This window comes from Camellia sinensis, chromosome 11 (genome assembly GCF_055761805.1).
Source record: "Camellia sinensis isolate YWXY chromosome 11, ASM5576180v1, whole genome shotgun sequence".
NCBI lineage: Eukaryota > Viridiplantae > Streptophyta > Magnoliopsida > Ericales > Theaceae > Camellia > Camellia sinensis.
The window spans coordinates 12,042,041-12,059,848 of record NC_138971.1 but is presented as its reverse complement, the minus strand read 5'-3'; the positions used below and the strand labels follow the sequence as shown (position 1 = coordinate 12,059,848).

The following is a 17,808-nucleotide window of genomic DNA, read 5'->3' as shown; positions in this document are numbered from 1 at the left end:
AGACAGTGTTGTGGGCAATCGGAATAGCACTACGGTTGTCACAATAGAGGGAGGTCGGAGAAGACTGAGGTACACCCAAATCAGAGCGAAGACAACGAAGCCAAACAAATTCAGCAGTAGCATGAGCCATAGCACGGTACTTAGCTTCGACAGTAGAGCGAATAATAATCACTGTGTTTGGTTGTGGTTTTTCTAATATAGTTTTTTGAAAATTTTATACAACTTGTTTGGTTATTCTAAAAAATGAGTTATGTTTTCAAAAAAATAAATGAGATAGGTAGGCTTTAGTAGAATAGGTACATATAGGTAGGCTTTGAAAATGAGATAGGTAGGTTTTAGTAGAATAGGTACATATAGGTACATATAGGTATGTATATATATATATATATATATTTAAAAAATCTAAGAGAATGTTTTGATGTGATTTTTTTGTATTTTTTTAATTGTTTCAATCATTAATTTAGAGGGAAATTTGAAATTGTAATGATATATTTTTTTGAAAACCAAACAAGCATTTTTTTTCAAAAAACAGTTTTCAAATCATTTTTTCAAATTTTTTTTCAAAAAACGGCAACCAAGCATGCTGAATAGTTTGTTTCTTGCTTTTTCAAGAGATCAAGGAATCGTCAAAAAACATACAGAAATCAGAGGTTGACTTGCAATCAGTACCATCACTTGCCCAATCAGAATCAGCATAGGCCACCAAGTCTAAAGAGGAAGTAGACGACAACAGCAAGCCCTAAAAGATGGTACCATGGAGATAGCGAAGAATGCGAACCAAAGCAACCCAATGGGTAAAGCGAGGTGCAAAAACGAACTGACTAACCACTTAAACAACACAAGCAAGATCAAGGCGAGTGACAGTTAAATAAACTAAACAACCCATCAGCTTGCGATAGACCGTGGGATCATCGAGAGGGACACCATTAGTAGAGTTGAGCTTCACATTAAGCTCAATAGGTGTATCAGAAACCGTAATATCAGTAAGATTGGTATGGTGAATAACCTCATTAGCATACTTGGCTTGAGACAAAAAATAGCCCTTTGGAGAAGAGGCAATCTCAATACCAAGAAAATATCGTAATAGACCCACATCCTTCATTTCGAGATGTTGCTTGACCTTAGAGATAGCAGAAGAGTCAGAACCAATGATGATCATATCATCCATATAGAGTAGAAGAGCAACAAAACCAGCTGAGGTATATCTCAAAAATAGTTTCCAAGACACACAAACAAAAAAACATGAACAAATGTAATCGAAACATCGACGGAAAATTGGAGGACGAAATGAGCTTTGATCTCAACATATTGCATGGCCCAAACCTTCCTATATTCACATCCATCTGTTACACATTTGTTCTCTATTATCTATACCTTATATAAACGAAAAGCCACTGGATAGATGTTGCATTTTTTTAATTTCTTCAAAATAATACCCCATGCAACTGTCCTATTTTTGTAATTGTTCAGATCAAAGTCTCTTATAACTAATCAAATTCAGATTCAGATTCAGATCAAAATTTGTAACTAGTAGCACGTGTGCAAACACCGCTAGTATTATATAAAGCATACACCTCATTTGGTGTGATTATGCGCTTTTTGTATTTTCCAATAATGCCCTCAATATCTAGTAACTGTTTGAAGAGTTTCTTTTTTTTCCCCTTTAATCAAAGGTTCCTTCTGTCCTATCTCAATATATGTGGTTTATAGCTTAACAAAACCATAAACAAAAGTGGATATGTAACCGTTAGTCTTCTCTCTCTCTCTCTTTTCTTTACAACTATCTAAAAACCTCCTCTAGGAGAGTGCAAACAAACAACCTCCACTCCTCCCTTTAGTTGCTAAAGATTTTAAACACAAACAAGAAGCTCATGCCGCATTTCAAACAAGAAACGAACAAAGGTGAGGTTCACTAGGTATAACCTACGGACAAAAGTGAAAAACCAAAAGGAATTCTATATAATCATCCGGTTTTCACGATTTGTTGCATTGAACGCCTCTCTCATCAACAGCCTCCTGGCAGCTGAGTATCTATCTTCTTAAGAGAGCGGTATTGCAAGCGAACGCTCTCCCCACTACCAATAATCTTAAGCAAATACCTGTGAGAAAGATGAGAACAAAATGAGAAACAAAATGACCTAATGGCACAGACACGGACAAACACAAGGTTCTATGCACATCATAAAGGATTAAAATATTCTAGTGAAGATTGATGTAAATAGAAGGTTTCAGCCATTACAAATCTGTGTAACCCTTTCATTATAATTTTTGTCTAGTAATTTCTTTTGTCAAGGGTCATCCACCCCAAAATGTATTTGTCCTCAAATGCAAGAGCAACTTGTAAGAAAGCTGGACAATGAAGAACAAAATAAGTGTGGACCAAGCATACAACGAAAACGAGGACATTGAGGTGGATATGTGGAAATACAAACTCAGATATAAATGGACAAACAAATGAGAATATGGTCATTCCACCAATAATAAAAATTGTTCAACAATATGTAGAATGAATGGACCAGGAAAAGGAGATTTGATGTAAGTTACGGGTAGAATGTCAATCAGGATGCCAAAAAAATGTGGAAGTGGGGGAAAAAAAACATGATACCCATAATGTACAAGCCATATGGACCTAGAAAGTGATGAAAGTGAACCAAAAAAATAAAAATAAAATTCATGTAGCCGATACAAGTTAAACAATCCGAATCTTAAGATGTTATACAACAATTTGAGTTGAAGTGAACCATCTCACCAGCCATTGAGACATTGCGATGTGATTATTGCTTCCTTCCCAACAAATTTATCTGGTGTTCTCCTATTTCCCTGCATGGAATAGTTATTTAGCATTTCTTCCATTTTAACTAGCTGTAAGTAGGATAGTTAGACAACTCACCTTGATTACCACTTTTTCATTCACTGCAAAGGGATATTGCACCCCCTTTTGCAGCACGTCATCGCCAGCAGTATCCCCATTTTCCTGGAGAAAATTCAATTAGTCAAAACTAGTTTTTTTTACTTTTTATAATAAATTTGTTTTTGTTTTTGGCAACAAAATGAGAATATACATTAAAAATAAGAAACAGTACAGGGATGGGAGAACAGGGAGTCCTCCAGAGATGAAAAAAGATAAATTAATAAACTCGCTACAAACACACCGCCCTCTAATCTCTAGAAATAAAAAACAGTAGTATCTCCCTTGGGAGATACCGAGACCCACATAGAGGCCAAATGACAACCTTCTCCCATAAATAATCAACTCATCCTAAAAAATCCTAGTATTACACTTCAACCAAATAACCCAAAAATTTGCACGAGATACACAATCCCACAAAAATCTGCCTTTTGGTTATATTATTATGAATTTGACACCAACATATATATATATATATATAATAAACATGATTTGTTTCAAATGCTTGTGTTTCTTTTCAAGATTCAATTAATTCATACAATGTTTAAAAGGGTCATGTCCTAAACCTCCAACAGCAACTTGAAAGCATTCTGTTAAGGCTGAATGCCTCAAGATGCAGCTCAAGCTTAACACCCACATAGGTAACTAGGAGTTGTTGGGTTTAACCCAAAATTTAGCTCACTACTCATCACCCCAAAACCTAGACCCAGATGTAAATGATTAATTTTTAGTTTTTAAAAAAATCCAACAGCCATTTTGTAGGAGAAAGATTAGAGTACAACTATTCAAATTTGTTTTTATTATTTCTAATTCTACCAGGCCTTATTTATGACTGCTCGAGCAGGTGTTTTCCTAGTTGCTAATGGATGAGAGAATACAAACTTCAGATATTTATATGAAGAAGGTACCCTGTTTTGTCTCTTCACCATATGCATCTGGTCACCCATCTCTTTGCGGCGTTTCCGCAGAGCTGCATTGTGGAAAAGCCTCCTGTCATCCTCATGCTTTACAGCTGCAGCCGCAGCTCTCAGAGCTGTGGACAAAAAATAAACAATGTGGGTTGGAACATGGCATGTAAAAGACAGATAAGAAGCTAGCCAAGAAAGAGAGAAAGAGAAAGAGATGATTAGGGAAAGCTAGAAATCAAAGAGGAAAAAAAATGGATTTAAAAAGAAAAACTGAAATGTACCATAGTTAGGGATCAAAGAACTGCTGTCAATTTCTGCACTGCAGAGGTTACACCTTGACTGTGAGAAGACAAATAATTAAGCTCCATTACATTGGATAACTGATCATTCTTCACGCAAGTATCAAACAGACCTCTACTTGTGAACACAACATGAAGGGGATCTATTCAACAAATTTCTCAATAATTATAATTGACATAAGGTAGATATTCATCTAACAATTAAGGAGCCAATTTCTTCCAACAATTGCCAAATACATCTCTTATTTGTCAACATAACACAAGGGCTCTATTTATCAAATTTCTCAAGAATTAAAACAGACAACACACAATATGCAGCTAATAGTTACAGAGCCAATTTCTTTCGAAGTTACTTTTTTTTTTGTGGTGGCTTGGCCCAATTTTACATTTTCACCCTCGGATTTCAAAATGCAACATACCCATTGCTGTGAGGAGCAAAGTATCGTTTTTAACATGGGTACAATGACCAAAATGTCGTCTTGTTCATTCCATTTTCTTTGCATTTCAATGCCTTCTTTTTATCTTCATGGATGATTTCAGGAAACAGTTTAAGGAAACATATCTGAATATTAAATATGTTGCGGTTATTGGAAAGATGGGTGGAGACAAATGGAAACCTTTCGTGGAATTTTTATTTTTTCTATAGATCCTTGATACTTTGTAATTTTAAAAACATATGTATATATTGCAATACAAATCATCAATATTCTATATATCAATGGATACATTGTGAGATTTTACAAATTGTGTTCACAATCCAAACTTGCATGATACATATATTGTAGCAAATATGGCGAAATATACCAAAAGTAAAAATGGGGAAGCATTAATATAGCCTCGTAGGATCGCAATAGAGTTTGAGTAGATCTTTCTGTTAATTCTATGAAGGCCAATTTGTACATATTTTGAAGTCATTAAACCCTTAAAAATAAAACTACGACCATTAACAACAAAAAGCAACATTCAGAGCAAATAACATGTGCAACTATCAAAATAAATTGCTTAGAGACTGATACTTACGGTCTCTAAGACCTTCCTCAGCAGTTGACCACCAAATGAATGTCCACATGATACAACCGTAGCATCTTCAAGGAATGCACCACTGAGGAATGAAGAAAACAAATAAAAAAAGAGGAAAAATAATTAAGTTCGTATTATAAAGTGACACCAAATGAATTTGTTGTCATGCAGAGAAATAATTTAATAGATAATAAATGATTGGTAAATTTTTTACAATTGCTTTGCAATCAATTCTCAAAATAGTATAAGAAACAATTTTCCTCAATCCAAAGATATATTCCTCAGGAAATGCAATTTTTCATAAACTAAGGCATGTGCAAATCCAATTCAAAAGCTGCTTCTCAGATAGATGCCACAGAAGTTAGTATAGAAATATAAATTCTATTCTTCATATCCTAATAGAACCAAAATTAGACACAATATGAGTAGTCATAAGTTAAGACAACTTCAGAAGACTAGGACTAGGGTTCTCTATAATTGGTTTCATGGGAGGCTAGGTTTGCAAAAGTCAGCAAGTCAGGGGTTTATACGGTAGAGGAAAGGTTTTAAGTTTTCTATCTCAAAAAGGAAATAATCAGCTCAATTTAGAAAGTGTATAGTGGCAGTATTGCTGGAAGATCCGAACAACAGCTAATTTAGGGTTCCAATGATTAAAATGAAGGCTCAGAGGCAAGGGAAGGGTTTGGGGTTGGTTAGGGCTACATTAGGAAGGGTTTACAGGGGAAGTCGGGGTTGTTCTGTCTGTCACTGTCCAAAGCTAATTAACTGATTCCTGGAGAGGGTGTGGGAGCGAGAGTAGAAGCTAGAGCATCATTTTTTAAAAATATCTTGAGAGCGAGAGCACCTCCAAAGTGTCTATATATGATTATATATTGATTTATTTTATTATTTTGTTCATTAATAAATTTATTTTATCTTATTTTTAATATGTTAAATAATATAAGATTATGTATTACAAATAATATTCTGATTAGTTAACTTTCAAAAGAATAAAATTAAACTTTGTAAGAAACAAAAATAGTTGTAGCTGGGATGGCCAAGTATTCCATAAACCTATTTATGATTGAATAGGCCTCTTTTTCAACACTTCGGAACCATTGGTTTTTAAACAACTTTGCAAACTACATATTCATTTACACGAAAGCCTAAAACTTATGTTAAATATTGAATTTGCCCCCACCAATTATTTCAAAAACAAAATCAGGTCCACTATAATAAATACACAAAAGCCTAAAATCAACTTTAAATGACAAATTTGCCCCAGTAATTAATCAATTCGTGAATTGGCTGGGGATAATTTGAGAATTTGCCACGATTTCGGGGCAAATTCGTGAACTTCAGAACAGAAGCGCTGGGATCGATGCAAGAATTAGGTGACTTAGATCCGAAGTAACCCAAGAATAGGAAGTGTGTTTTTCGCAAAAGGGGAAGGAGAAGGGGAGAAAGAGATGCTTTTTATATGTCAACTGTGCTGCATCATGTGATTCTATATTCTTCTGGAATCTGGTACATGCATTTGGCCAAAATGAGTAGGCTGAAAGAAAACCTTCCATTCCCACTAGTAACTCCAGTGCGACAGTATGTAACTCTATGATAATGCGCCCAGCAAATGAATGCAGGAAGCCCCCCATCAAGGGCTAACCCTGTTTGTTTGCTGGACTAGGTTGGATGGATGGATGGAATTATTAGTATGGTGGGATTGAGAGAAGGGATTACTAGCATGGTGGTATTAGGTTGAAGATGTAAGATAAATTGTGTTTGTTTGTGTAGTAGATGTGGTGTTAGTTGGTTGGGATTAAATTTATGAATTTACACAAGTCCTCAATATATAAAAAGTAGCTTTGTTATTTTTGTGAAGTGGGGGTATAATGATATTTTCACACACTATTAAACTCCTCAATAAATATTTTTTAAAAAATAATTTAGCACGTTGTGACTGGTTAGGCTTGGTCTAATTTGTAATGAATGTACACTAAAATAGGCGGCATTCATTCAAACAAAGGGAACCAAAAGTTTCCCTGGTGCTTCAATATAGATTCACAGAGAGTAGTTAAAACTACATAAATTAAATGTGTTTACAACTCTGTGCTGAGATGACAGATTGAATTCACACAAGTTTTTTTATGCTGCCGATAACTATGCAAGATACAGAGACTCACACATAAATCAAACATATGCCCAAATGTCCAAATCATGCATGTTCAGATACACATCCTGCTATGTTACCTTACCAAAATAGTCTACTGCCTCAGCTCATATTTAAGCCACAACCCCTATCTCAGAAATTCAATGAAAGGTCCATTCCATGTAACATGAAAGAAAGGATCGGAGCCTAAAACATGATTGTTTGTTCTCACTAACATAAGAAGTGTACAAATAGATTAAGTTAAAATTATTGTGTTCTCATATAACATTTATATATATAAATAAATAATTAGCAATGCTCCACAACATTGCAGGGGTGATTGTTTCATTGAAGTAAAAAAAAAAAAAAAAAATTGGTAGAAGCACTTGCTTAGTGAAACAGTCACCATGCAATTTCGTACTAGTAGGAAGATGATCCCAGAATCATATAATAAATATCAACAATTTCGACGCACTGTTGCTATCTCATTATTTGTTAAGATGGTGGTGAAGAGTAGGACTAGAAACAATCTTTTGGGTTCCTAGGATGGTAATGTACTGCTGGGATAAAATTGATACATTTCTGCACTCCAATCTGAAAGAAACCAATACACTGTCTACAACATAGAACTTCTCTTATTGGATAGTGGATACTTTTAATAAAGTATATTCTAATACTGGAGTAAGCAGTCAAATTATGCGTTGATTAGCCTAAACAAGAGACCAAACTTCATAGGTTTTTTCTTCTGATACTTTAAATCCTTTTAAAGTCAACCTAAGATAATCAAAGGGATTTTAGGAGTCTCGAACAGAATTTTTACTTAGAAAATTGTTCTCTGTTTATCGTCTTATTAAATTAATATCTAAGCACCCACCTGTCAGTCACACGCATATCATCCCCTTTAAGGGCTATATTGACCCGTAAGTTACTTGGACGAAGAATCCATAGTGCCTAACTCGATGAGAATAAAACAGCTTTATAAATATCAGGATCACGTCTAAACCAAAATTGTGCTTTGAATATTGTCGACCAAAACCAAATCCAGTTTAACTTGTGCAAAAGTCAAACTGACTCATAAGCTGTATGAATTAACTCACTTTTAAAAACATGACTGCCCTTATTTTAATATATATATATATATAAAGACATGGATGTATAAGGGCAAGGAGCCAAAATTTTATTTTCATGACATGAGATTCCCAAAATTCTGGAATATTGTTCCAGGTAGAATTATTCCATTAACCAAAAAAAAGAAGAAGCATAACAAAAGCAACGAAAAAATAAATTTTAACTCACGATAAAGGATCTGAGAGAACGCTTCTCAAAGACAGTTCCCTATTCAAATTGTTTCGAGCTACCTGTGATCCAAAATCCACAAGAACTGTTATACAAGTGAAAATAAGACCTTGGTCCCACCACGTTAAGCATGGGATAAAACAAGACATAAAATACCAGTCAAAAACTTTGTAGAGAGAGAGAGAGGAGTTATAGAGAGATCGTTAACAGATTACCATGGGAATATTTTCTTTTCAAAAAAAAAAAAAATTAGAGAAGTATTATCATTATACTGAAATTGCGTGATGATAGTAGTTTTGTACATCTCTACACAATAAATTTGAGAGACACAAGAATAGCCACCACAATTTTCTAAATGAAAATTCCTTTTTGTGAACACAACAATTATAAGTGAATGGAAGGTCACCAAAAAGTAGATTCAACCTTATTTAGAATAACCTCTTCAAAGAGCTTATCATAATCAAAATCTCCTAATCTATTAGTTACAAATAAACAGAAAGCTAGGTAAAATATCAAGGAACTGCTAGCATATACTTTAGTTTAGGTGAGTCTACTTCTGTGGATATAAAAATAGGAGATAAATATAAAAAATTTACGTTTTTAATGCAAAATGACAAAATTCCATTTTGCTAAATGACAATGTAGCCAGGTAACATGGAGCAAAAAGGTAGGATGTGTTTGGTTTGGTTTGGTTTGGTTTTGGGAGATACATTTTCAAAAAAAATCTTGGGGAGAGAGTTTAGAAATTTTTTTGGTTTGTTTGGTTGTATATTTTGGAAATAGTTTTGGAGTGTCGGAGTTTGGGATGATTTGATATTTTGTTGTAGTTGAGTAGATGTGTGTGAGAGAAAAAGTGATTGAAAAGGAGAGAGGAGAGAGAAAAAGTGATTGATTGATGTGTAAGAGATAGAAAGTGATTTTGGAATTTTTTTTCCAAAATCACTAAACCAAACAAAATTTTAAAAAAATTTCTCCAAAATTTGTTTCTCAAAAGCGAACCAAACAAGGCCGTAGTATTTGATTTGTTGGAATTATTTTGGGAATGAATGAAATGGCTATTCTTTGGCCTCCTAACGGAATGAAATGGTCATTCTCCTAAATTGGTGAATCATAATTTCATTTAATGTACATATTCTTTCCTTTTTATTGAACCAAACATGGGAATGGGTATCCCGACAGAATGACCATTTGATTTCAGAACCAAACACTACATTAGAATTTTATGATGTAGAAAATGAAGCTTGACGAGTTCTTTTTAATACTAAATTATGTGTATTACAACTTTATGTTTCTGTCATATATTCAAAACCATCCTTTGCGTGGTTGATTTGTGGTTGACAAGTGCATAATGTTAAATAAAAAACAATGTTGCGACACTTTGGGCTGTGTTTGGAAGTGTTTGAGATGTGTCTACAGAGCATCCAAGTGATAACAAACATGTTTACAAATGTCTATGGGGTGTAAGACACAGGCAAGACACATTCATAGAAGTATTCATGCTTCTTACTAATGTTGTTTGCTAAACACTATGACTTCATGATTTGACTGTATAAAAGCCATGCTAACTCTTACAATGCATGAAACAAAACGAGACCTGGAAAACTTAAATATAACCAAACAATGAAAGATCTCAAGTGAAGCCAGTCCATAAAACTGTATCAGAAAAGCCCATGAATCTGCAATGAAAACACTCTGGTGCCACAAATTCAACAAAAGAATTACTAGCCTAAATCCACCAACAACTTTTTACAAAAGCACATCAAAGACCGTTTACATACTTAATCTGAACTACTAAGCCAGGCTACAGGAAAACACAGGCCATGTTTGGTTTGGTTTGCAGAATCTGTTTTCATAAATCTTTTTGAAAAAACTAAAAATTAGTTTCGTAAAAAAAAAAATTCAAAAAAATCAAAAGCATTAATCATTTTTGAATAGTTTCATCTTTTTCGAGGGCATAAATAATTTCTTTAAAATTTTAAAATATATTTTTAATATTTATTTTTGTCAAACTAGTTTCGATTTTTTCAAAAAAAAAATTCAGAAAATAGTTTCAGAAAATCAAGTCAAACATAGCCACAATTTGTTTATTTCCTTAAATTCTGTAAATTTTTTTAACTGTTTGTGTTTTTGGAAGTGAAAACAGTTGTCAAAAGTGTTTTTGTTTCTAGATTACAGTTTTTTTTTAAAACACATGCTTAAATACCATAAAAATTGTGTTTTCATACTTTCATAGGTTGTCATCTCATACTAGCTAGGTTGTTCTAATAGAGGTATATACCGAAATGATTAATTATGCCCAATGATTTTTAGTAAACAAATATCTTATTAGGATTCTTGTAGATCTAGAACCCTTCTTATATGAAGGATTTCAAATAACTACTTCTACATTGATATTTCAAATCTATCATGAGGAAGCTTGCAAACTCAATCTTAAATTCCATATCAACTGTCAAATCTAAATTTGAGTTATTCTCCTTGAATGAATAGTGTCAAATCCTTTCATTTCAAACCCATAAATCCAAACACAACCTAGGTGAATATAGATACATGGATCACGGGCATGTTCAAAAAAGGCTAACTTTAAACAGAGAACAACATCAGGTTTCAAATTGAATGTTCAAGATATGAGATAACCCTTTTCTGGGTTAACCACTTGTCATAGGATTTTGTTGATTGGGAGAAAAGTAATCTAGGGCTCTCTTTGTATTCCCACTAAAAGTGACTGCAACTTTCTGCAAGTTCACTATCATTTCATACTTGATGCGGTAGGCGCAAGATTGGGAGGTTGCTCAATTGGTGGAGCTATGGGGATTCTTATATGGGTTGGGGATCACTGGAGTGGGACTCACTTTCATCATTATATTGGGGCTTGGTGGGGAATTGTTGTAGGGTTTTTCCTTAGAAGAGTGTTTGGGTGCCGGGTGTTCCATCTAAGGTGGCTTTCTTCATGTGGACGGCAACTTTGGGGCAGAATCGCACATTGGATAACTTGGCGCGGCGTGAACATGTTTTAGTAAATTGGTGTTGTATGTGTTGTGCTGATGCGAAGTCAGTGAATCATCTGTTTCTTCATTGTTCCGTGGCTTCGCGGTTGTGGGGTTTTATTTGTTCGCTCTTTGGGATTGCTTGGGTTTAACCAAAAGGGGTATTGTATATACTTTGGGCTTGGAGGGGTGCTCGGATTGGGCATCAACGTCGGTGGGTGTGGTTGTTGGCGCCATTATGTTTGATGTGGCTTGTTTGGTTAGAGCGGAATAGACGAACCTTTCTAGAGGTGTATCATGGTATCCTTTGGTTAGAAAATCGTCTTCTCGTAATTATGTATAGTTGGTTGGAGAGGAAGGTTGATCCGAATATGTTTGTTCTTTTAAAATTTTTAGATGAGGTGATTGGTTAGTGCTCTTTTCTGGTTTTCCCTCGTTGGGGATTCCGTTTTGTATTCATCGCATCATCTTGATGCTTTCTTAATAATATTATTTATTTATTTATCAAAAAAAAAAAAAAACTTTGTTTCCTTGACAGTAAAACTAGATTTAAACTTTAAAAATATAAATAAATAAATAAGATAATTTAAAAGCACCATAATTTTCAAGAGAACTGCAACTTGTTTCAAGAAATAAAGCAAATATGATGCGCACCAAGAGATGTATTCATATATTATGCTTGTTAACTTCCCAAATATCCCTAACATACAAGCCAGCAAGATCTACCACCTAAGTTGGTCATTAACCAACAGAAGTGTAGATCCTGTTCCACTAAAGTCCTAGTACAATTCTTAAAAATTACACAATGATTGATTACGATGCTTGAACACAAAACAAGCATAAAGCTTTTTCATAATGCTACTTAATTGTTTGGCTACAGAGGTCATGAATGCCTTCTATTCATCCCTACCTCTCTGAGAGCGTAATTCAGTTTCCAAACTTTAAGTTCTTTTATTTTGTCAATGCTCTCCCCTCTATTATTCTGAAACGTAGATTTTATCATCAGATGCGAATTACTATTCACAAACAAATGCGCAATGACTAATCTAAAACATCTCAGATTTTCACACCTTCCAATAACCAAGAAGACTAAAGGAGGAATTATAAGATAATACCACTTGCACTCAGTTTGACATTTTTAATTTTGTTTTATTGATTTTTTGCTTTTTGTTACAAGTAGATTTTCTTTAGTGTTATCAAAGGCGATAGGCGCACCAAGGCGCCAAGGTCTCCTGGGGCCTAGGCTCAAGGCTCAAGGCGCAAGGCGAGGCGCAGGCTTCACTGAAGTGAGGTGGACCTTGTACGGAAAAAAATATATAATTTAATATAAGTAAATAATTTAGGGTTCAACATAAACAAAATGAAATGTTAAACATTTAGTATTTTTTAGAGATTAGGAATTAGGACTAATTTTTCTTCTATCATTGATATGGGGTTGAATGCCCAATGTATTGGCATATGTAATAAGAGTAGAGATCTTTTGTAACTACACTATATTAAATCAATGGTCAGATGTTTAAACAAAACCAATTAAAGCAACAATAAAAAAAAAAAAAAGCACTCAAGATGCAAGCCTTGGGCCAGTTAGGTGCTATCGAAGTTGCCTGGCCTGGAACACTACAAGGCACAATCCTTGGGCTTGGACGGGACTTGGGCCTAGGCGCACGCCTAGGCGAGCCTTATCGAAGTCGCCTAGCCTGGAACACTACAAGGCGCAAATCTTGGGCCTGGATGGGACTTGGGCCTAGGTGCACGCCTAGGCGCGCCTTTAATAACACTTAAAACTTACATAAATATTTTCAGAATGGTTGCACGGGATATCTTCCTCAGCAGAAAGATCATCCATAAACTGACTAACAGAGATTGGTACATAGCTCTGAGGAATGACATGACCAGCTGCAGCAATAGGAGAACAATCCAGTATAGCATTGCCCTGTGGCATTAACCTGAATGCCAAAGATGTCCTACAACCACAAAATAAGCTTTAATAAGTAATGAAAGAAGCCTTGTACAAAAATGCAATTGCAACTACTGAAGCATTCAAGTCAATCAAAATAACTATCATAAACACGAAAACGGTAATTAAACCTTCCACCAATAGCTGTGCCAGAAGAACAATCAGGAGCAGCTCTATAGGACGCTGCAGGGCGAAGGCCAGCAGTGGCATGACTGAGAGCCCTGCCTGTGAGAAGCAACAGATCCCCAGGGGCTGATCCACCATCTGCTAGGTACCAACGATTATTGGGATCACAAACCTATGGAAGAAAACAACTGTAAAATATGATTTAAGGATCACAATATTCAGAACATCCAAATCCAGAAACTATTTTTCTTTGTAGGTATAACTCAATATTTGACATAAAACTTCTTATAAACAAAGTACTCCATGTATAATAATATCGAGTTATTCCTTAACAAAATAAAAATGCACTATATACACAGAATTGTAGTAGAAAAGACACCTGAAGACCAGGACTGTCAGAGGAAATCAATGTCAACAATCCCTTTTCAACTTCTGCATTTTGTTGTGGCTTGCCTCCCCCTACAGAACCTTTGCTACTTAGCCAGGACAGAGTAGAGTAAGTTGCAACCAGCACTGATGAGGATGCCTCATTAGCAGCCAATGGATTATCATCAAGTAAATGGTTAAAAACACTGCATCATATGCATTTCATAAGAAGCAAAAACGAAATGTCAAAATAACAGTAAGAACCAAAACATGCCACGTGAGTGCAAAAGGGCCACCAAAACCATCCTTACTCGCTTCGCAAACGAAGATGCCTCGCTATTACAGACACAGCAGCACGAGCAGTCTTTCCCATGCATCTAAAAATATCAGCCATGCATGGGGGTGAAGAATCCCAATCTTCCAAAGCCCTGTCACAAGAGCTAATAAACACTACATTCACATATAACAAGTCTAACAAGAACCGCAAACTATATCAGAAAAGGGGAAAGGGTACGCAAAACAAAATCCAAGATCTCCACATCTCACCAAAACTCAAACTCTCCAACATATATAATAAGAAATCACAATTGACATGACCATACGTCTTCTCTCTTTGTCTAGCTTATAAATTACCCTAGGTCTCCACTAAGAATTTTGTAGCTCTAAACAACTTTCCTCACCACCAAACTCAACTGATTTGCAAGAACTTTCACCACTAGTTTGTATAAAAAAAACCCACAAGACTGATAGGCATGAGATCCTTTTAAGTCCAACACACCTAAGTTTTTTTTTTTAAGCTCCAAAATGCACCACCACATTTTTGGAACTAGAACAATGAAGGAGGCAACCAAGCTCTTCTAAAAAGTCCCATGCTTATGGAAATAACACAACATAACGATGATGTGCATCCTCGAAAAACCCTACCTAATTGAAGAAAGCCTTAGTCATCACATCCAGATGAAGAGCCTTATCTCCATTACGACTCTTCAAAACTTCCACTACTTCCTCTAAGAACGTTCCTTCCAACCTGCCCCTCTCCTCCCATAAATCCAACCATCCAAGCAAGGCCTTCTATGTTCTACCTTCACTTTCCTTATAGAGGTTTTGATTTTTTTTTATAAGCGAGATTTAAATTAAATGAGGAGCACCAATGGGGCACACCACCCACATACAAAATCAAAACATTTAAAAAAAAAAGGAAGGTGAACTCTAAATCAACTCAAGGCTCAGGAAGGCTGAAAAATACCATAAAAGCAACAAAAGCAAAAAGCTAGCTCATTCAAGTTTTGATGAGCCTTTTTATCCTCTGCATGTACAAAGTTGCGCCCCTTCTGGCACTTCTCTATAATACGTACAAAAAAAAAATGCTATGCAAGACCAAGACTCTAATCAATAACCAAGGACACAATGTCAAGCCCACAGCCAGCGGTACTCTAATTTGTGAAAAAAAACACACAATTCCATTACCAACAGCACGTGACCCTTTATCTAAGTTTCAACAACAAAACAATTTAGAGCACCACTAATCCTTATCTGGTGTGGTGCACTCCAATCCTTACTCTCTCTTTTTATCAAATATTTTTGAAAAAATACAAACTTATCCTTAAAAACCTGTTTTAACCATTTTTTTATGAAAGAAATCATCTCCAACCCTTACTCTTTTCAAAATTTCATCGAATTTGAGTAAAAATATAAGAGCATGTCCAATCCTTCACCTTTTCTTTCATCAAATTTAAATTTGATGAAAAAGTGCTCAAAATTCACCTCAAATCCTTTCATCAAATGTTCGTCTAATCAAAGGGAGAGTAATTTTTTTTCATGAAATTGAGAATTCATCAAATCCTTCATCCAATGTGAATATGATGAAAATTTAAAAAGATAAAGCATTGGAGATAGAGATTTTTTCAACAAATTTGATGAAAAGGAAAATTTGGGATGAGAGGAGAATTTTCAAAAAGATTTTGATGAAAATTTGATGAAAGGATTGGAGTAGTTCATATCAAATTAAAATTTTTACTCAAATTTGGAATCAAATTAGATGAAAAAATTGATGAAGGGTTGGAGATGATTTTACTTACTCTTCGTTTTTATCAAATATTTTGAAAAAATCCAAACTTATCCCTATAAAACCTTGTTTTAACCATTTTTTATGAAAGAAAATCATCTCCAACCACTCTTTTGAAAATTTCATCAAATTTGAGTAAAAATATAACTATTGAAAATTTGGTGAAAATTTTGCCCCACCCTTGATTTGTTAGAGTATCCCCAACCCTTACTCAGACTTTTCATCGAATTTAAATTTCATGAAAGAGGCTCATTTTTTCTGCTCCAACCTTGTCATCAAACCCATATCAAATAAGGGAAAAATCAACAATTTCATCAAATGAAGGATCCTTTCATCTGTCTTCAAATTTAAATTGTCACCGTTGGGCCGGACATCCCACCCACGAGCAAATTTCATCAAATTTTTTTGTTCATGTCCAGATGACCTCCAAGGCCGACGTCATCCTGGACAACGGGGATGTAAAAAATCTGACAAAAATTCTAATTTAACATTGGAGTGAACAGTATCAAATCAAATTTTTACTCAAATTTGATGACATTTTTTATTCAACATTGGAGATGCTCTTACAAGTTTGATGAAATGATTGGATTGGAGATGCTAAAAGTTCAAAGATGGATAAAAACAGAACAAGAAGCGAGTGAAAATAAAATTATACCTTCCAGCCCTGTAAATGTAGACACCTCGACTACCCTTTCCAGAATTCTGAGCCCTAGTCCTAAAATACAACCTAGCAGCCTCCAACCCACATCTCATCAAAGCAGCATCTTCACTTCCCAGCTCAATAATCGCCGCGTTATGCCTCATCAACGACCCAGACAACGCCTCCACCGCCTTCACATAGGTCCGAGTAAGCGTCCCATCATATGCCACCATATCAGCAAGCCTAACTCTAGCCAGCGGCGGCGCCGCCACAGGCTCGCAGGAGGGATTCGCATGGTGATCAATGGCCACCGCCGCTGACGGTGGCGGAACAGGACCGAGAGAGAGCGGCGAAGGAGTGGCGGTGGCGGAGGAAGGTGGTGGCGGTGGTGGAGGGGGTCTAGTGATGAGAGAAGTGGGGGGAGGTGGTGGTGGTGCGGTGGCGGGCATTGCAGAGGTCTGCATCGTCACGGTGAGTGGTAGCATCAACGATCATTCTGATACTACCAAAAGTGAAAGATGAATGTGAATTTTGATTAGGGTTTTGAGGGAAATTAGGAAATGAGAGATTGTTTGGTATGAGTGTCCTGAATTCTCAAACACTGTCTGTTTCTCGAGAAAAACTAGTGTGCTGTGAGAATTGGATTTTAATAATGTTTTTCATGTTGTTGATATATATATATATATATATATTTTATTATTATTATTATTATTTTTTGTATGTTTGGGAATTTTTACAGGGCGAGGCTAGAGCTCAAGCTCACCCACCCGAGTATGTTTTGGGAGAGCTCTCACTTTTCCTGTTTTTTTTTTTTTTTTGGGTAAATTTAAATAATAATAAAAAGATTTGATATTTATAATAAAAGAAAGGATAAATTACACTGATACTCTGGAGATTTAATCTGATTATATCTCATCTCCTAATGTTATAGAAATTATTAATGGTACTTGTGGTTCAGTTACAATTAGGGAATTTCTAATCTGTCATCTGTCCGTTGGATTGGCAGATTAGAAAAAAATCAATCCGTATCTGTCCGTTAAATTGGCCGATGTAGATTGAACGAATTGATGGATTGGTAAATGAATGCGAATCGGCTTGGTGGTTTAATTTTTTA

At 35.3% G+C, this 17,808-nt stretch overlaps 1 protein-coding gene across 2 annotated transcripts; it reads right to left on the bottom strand.

The window, feature by feature from the left end:
* Positions 1 to 1,557: 1,557 nt before the first annotated feature.
* On the bottom strand, positions 1,558 to 17,495 carry LOC114317454 (RING/U-box superfamily protein). 2 transcript variants are annotated; one of them, XM_028264178.2, is made up of 12 exons: positions 16,710 to 17,495; positions 14,301 to 14,417; positions 14,003 to 14,195; positions 13,629 to 13,795; positions 13,330 to 13,504; positions 8,557 to 8,618; positions 5,136 to 5,217; positions 4,098 to 4,155; positions 3,817 to 3,941; positions 2,891 to 2,974; positions 2,750 to 2,820; positions 1,558 to 2,099 (listed from the first exon to the last, which is right to left on the bottom strand). In XM_028264178.2, the coding sequence occupies exons 1-12, from the start codon at positions 17,177 to 17,179 to the stop codon at positions 2,006 to 2,008; spliced, it is 1,698 nt and encodes a 565-aa protein (XP_028119979.2). In that variant the 5' UTR covers positions 17,180 to 17,495; the 3' UTR covers positions 1,558 to 2,005. The 2 variants fall into 2 exon arrangements, with proteins under 2 accessions (XP_028119979.2, XP_028119977.2); XM_028264176.2 differs by having other exon boundaries at positions 14,301 to 14,429; positions 16,710 to 17,463.
* Positions 17,496 to 17,808: the final 313 nt, after the last annotated feature.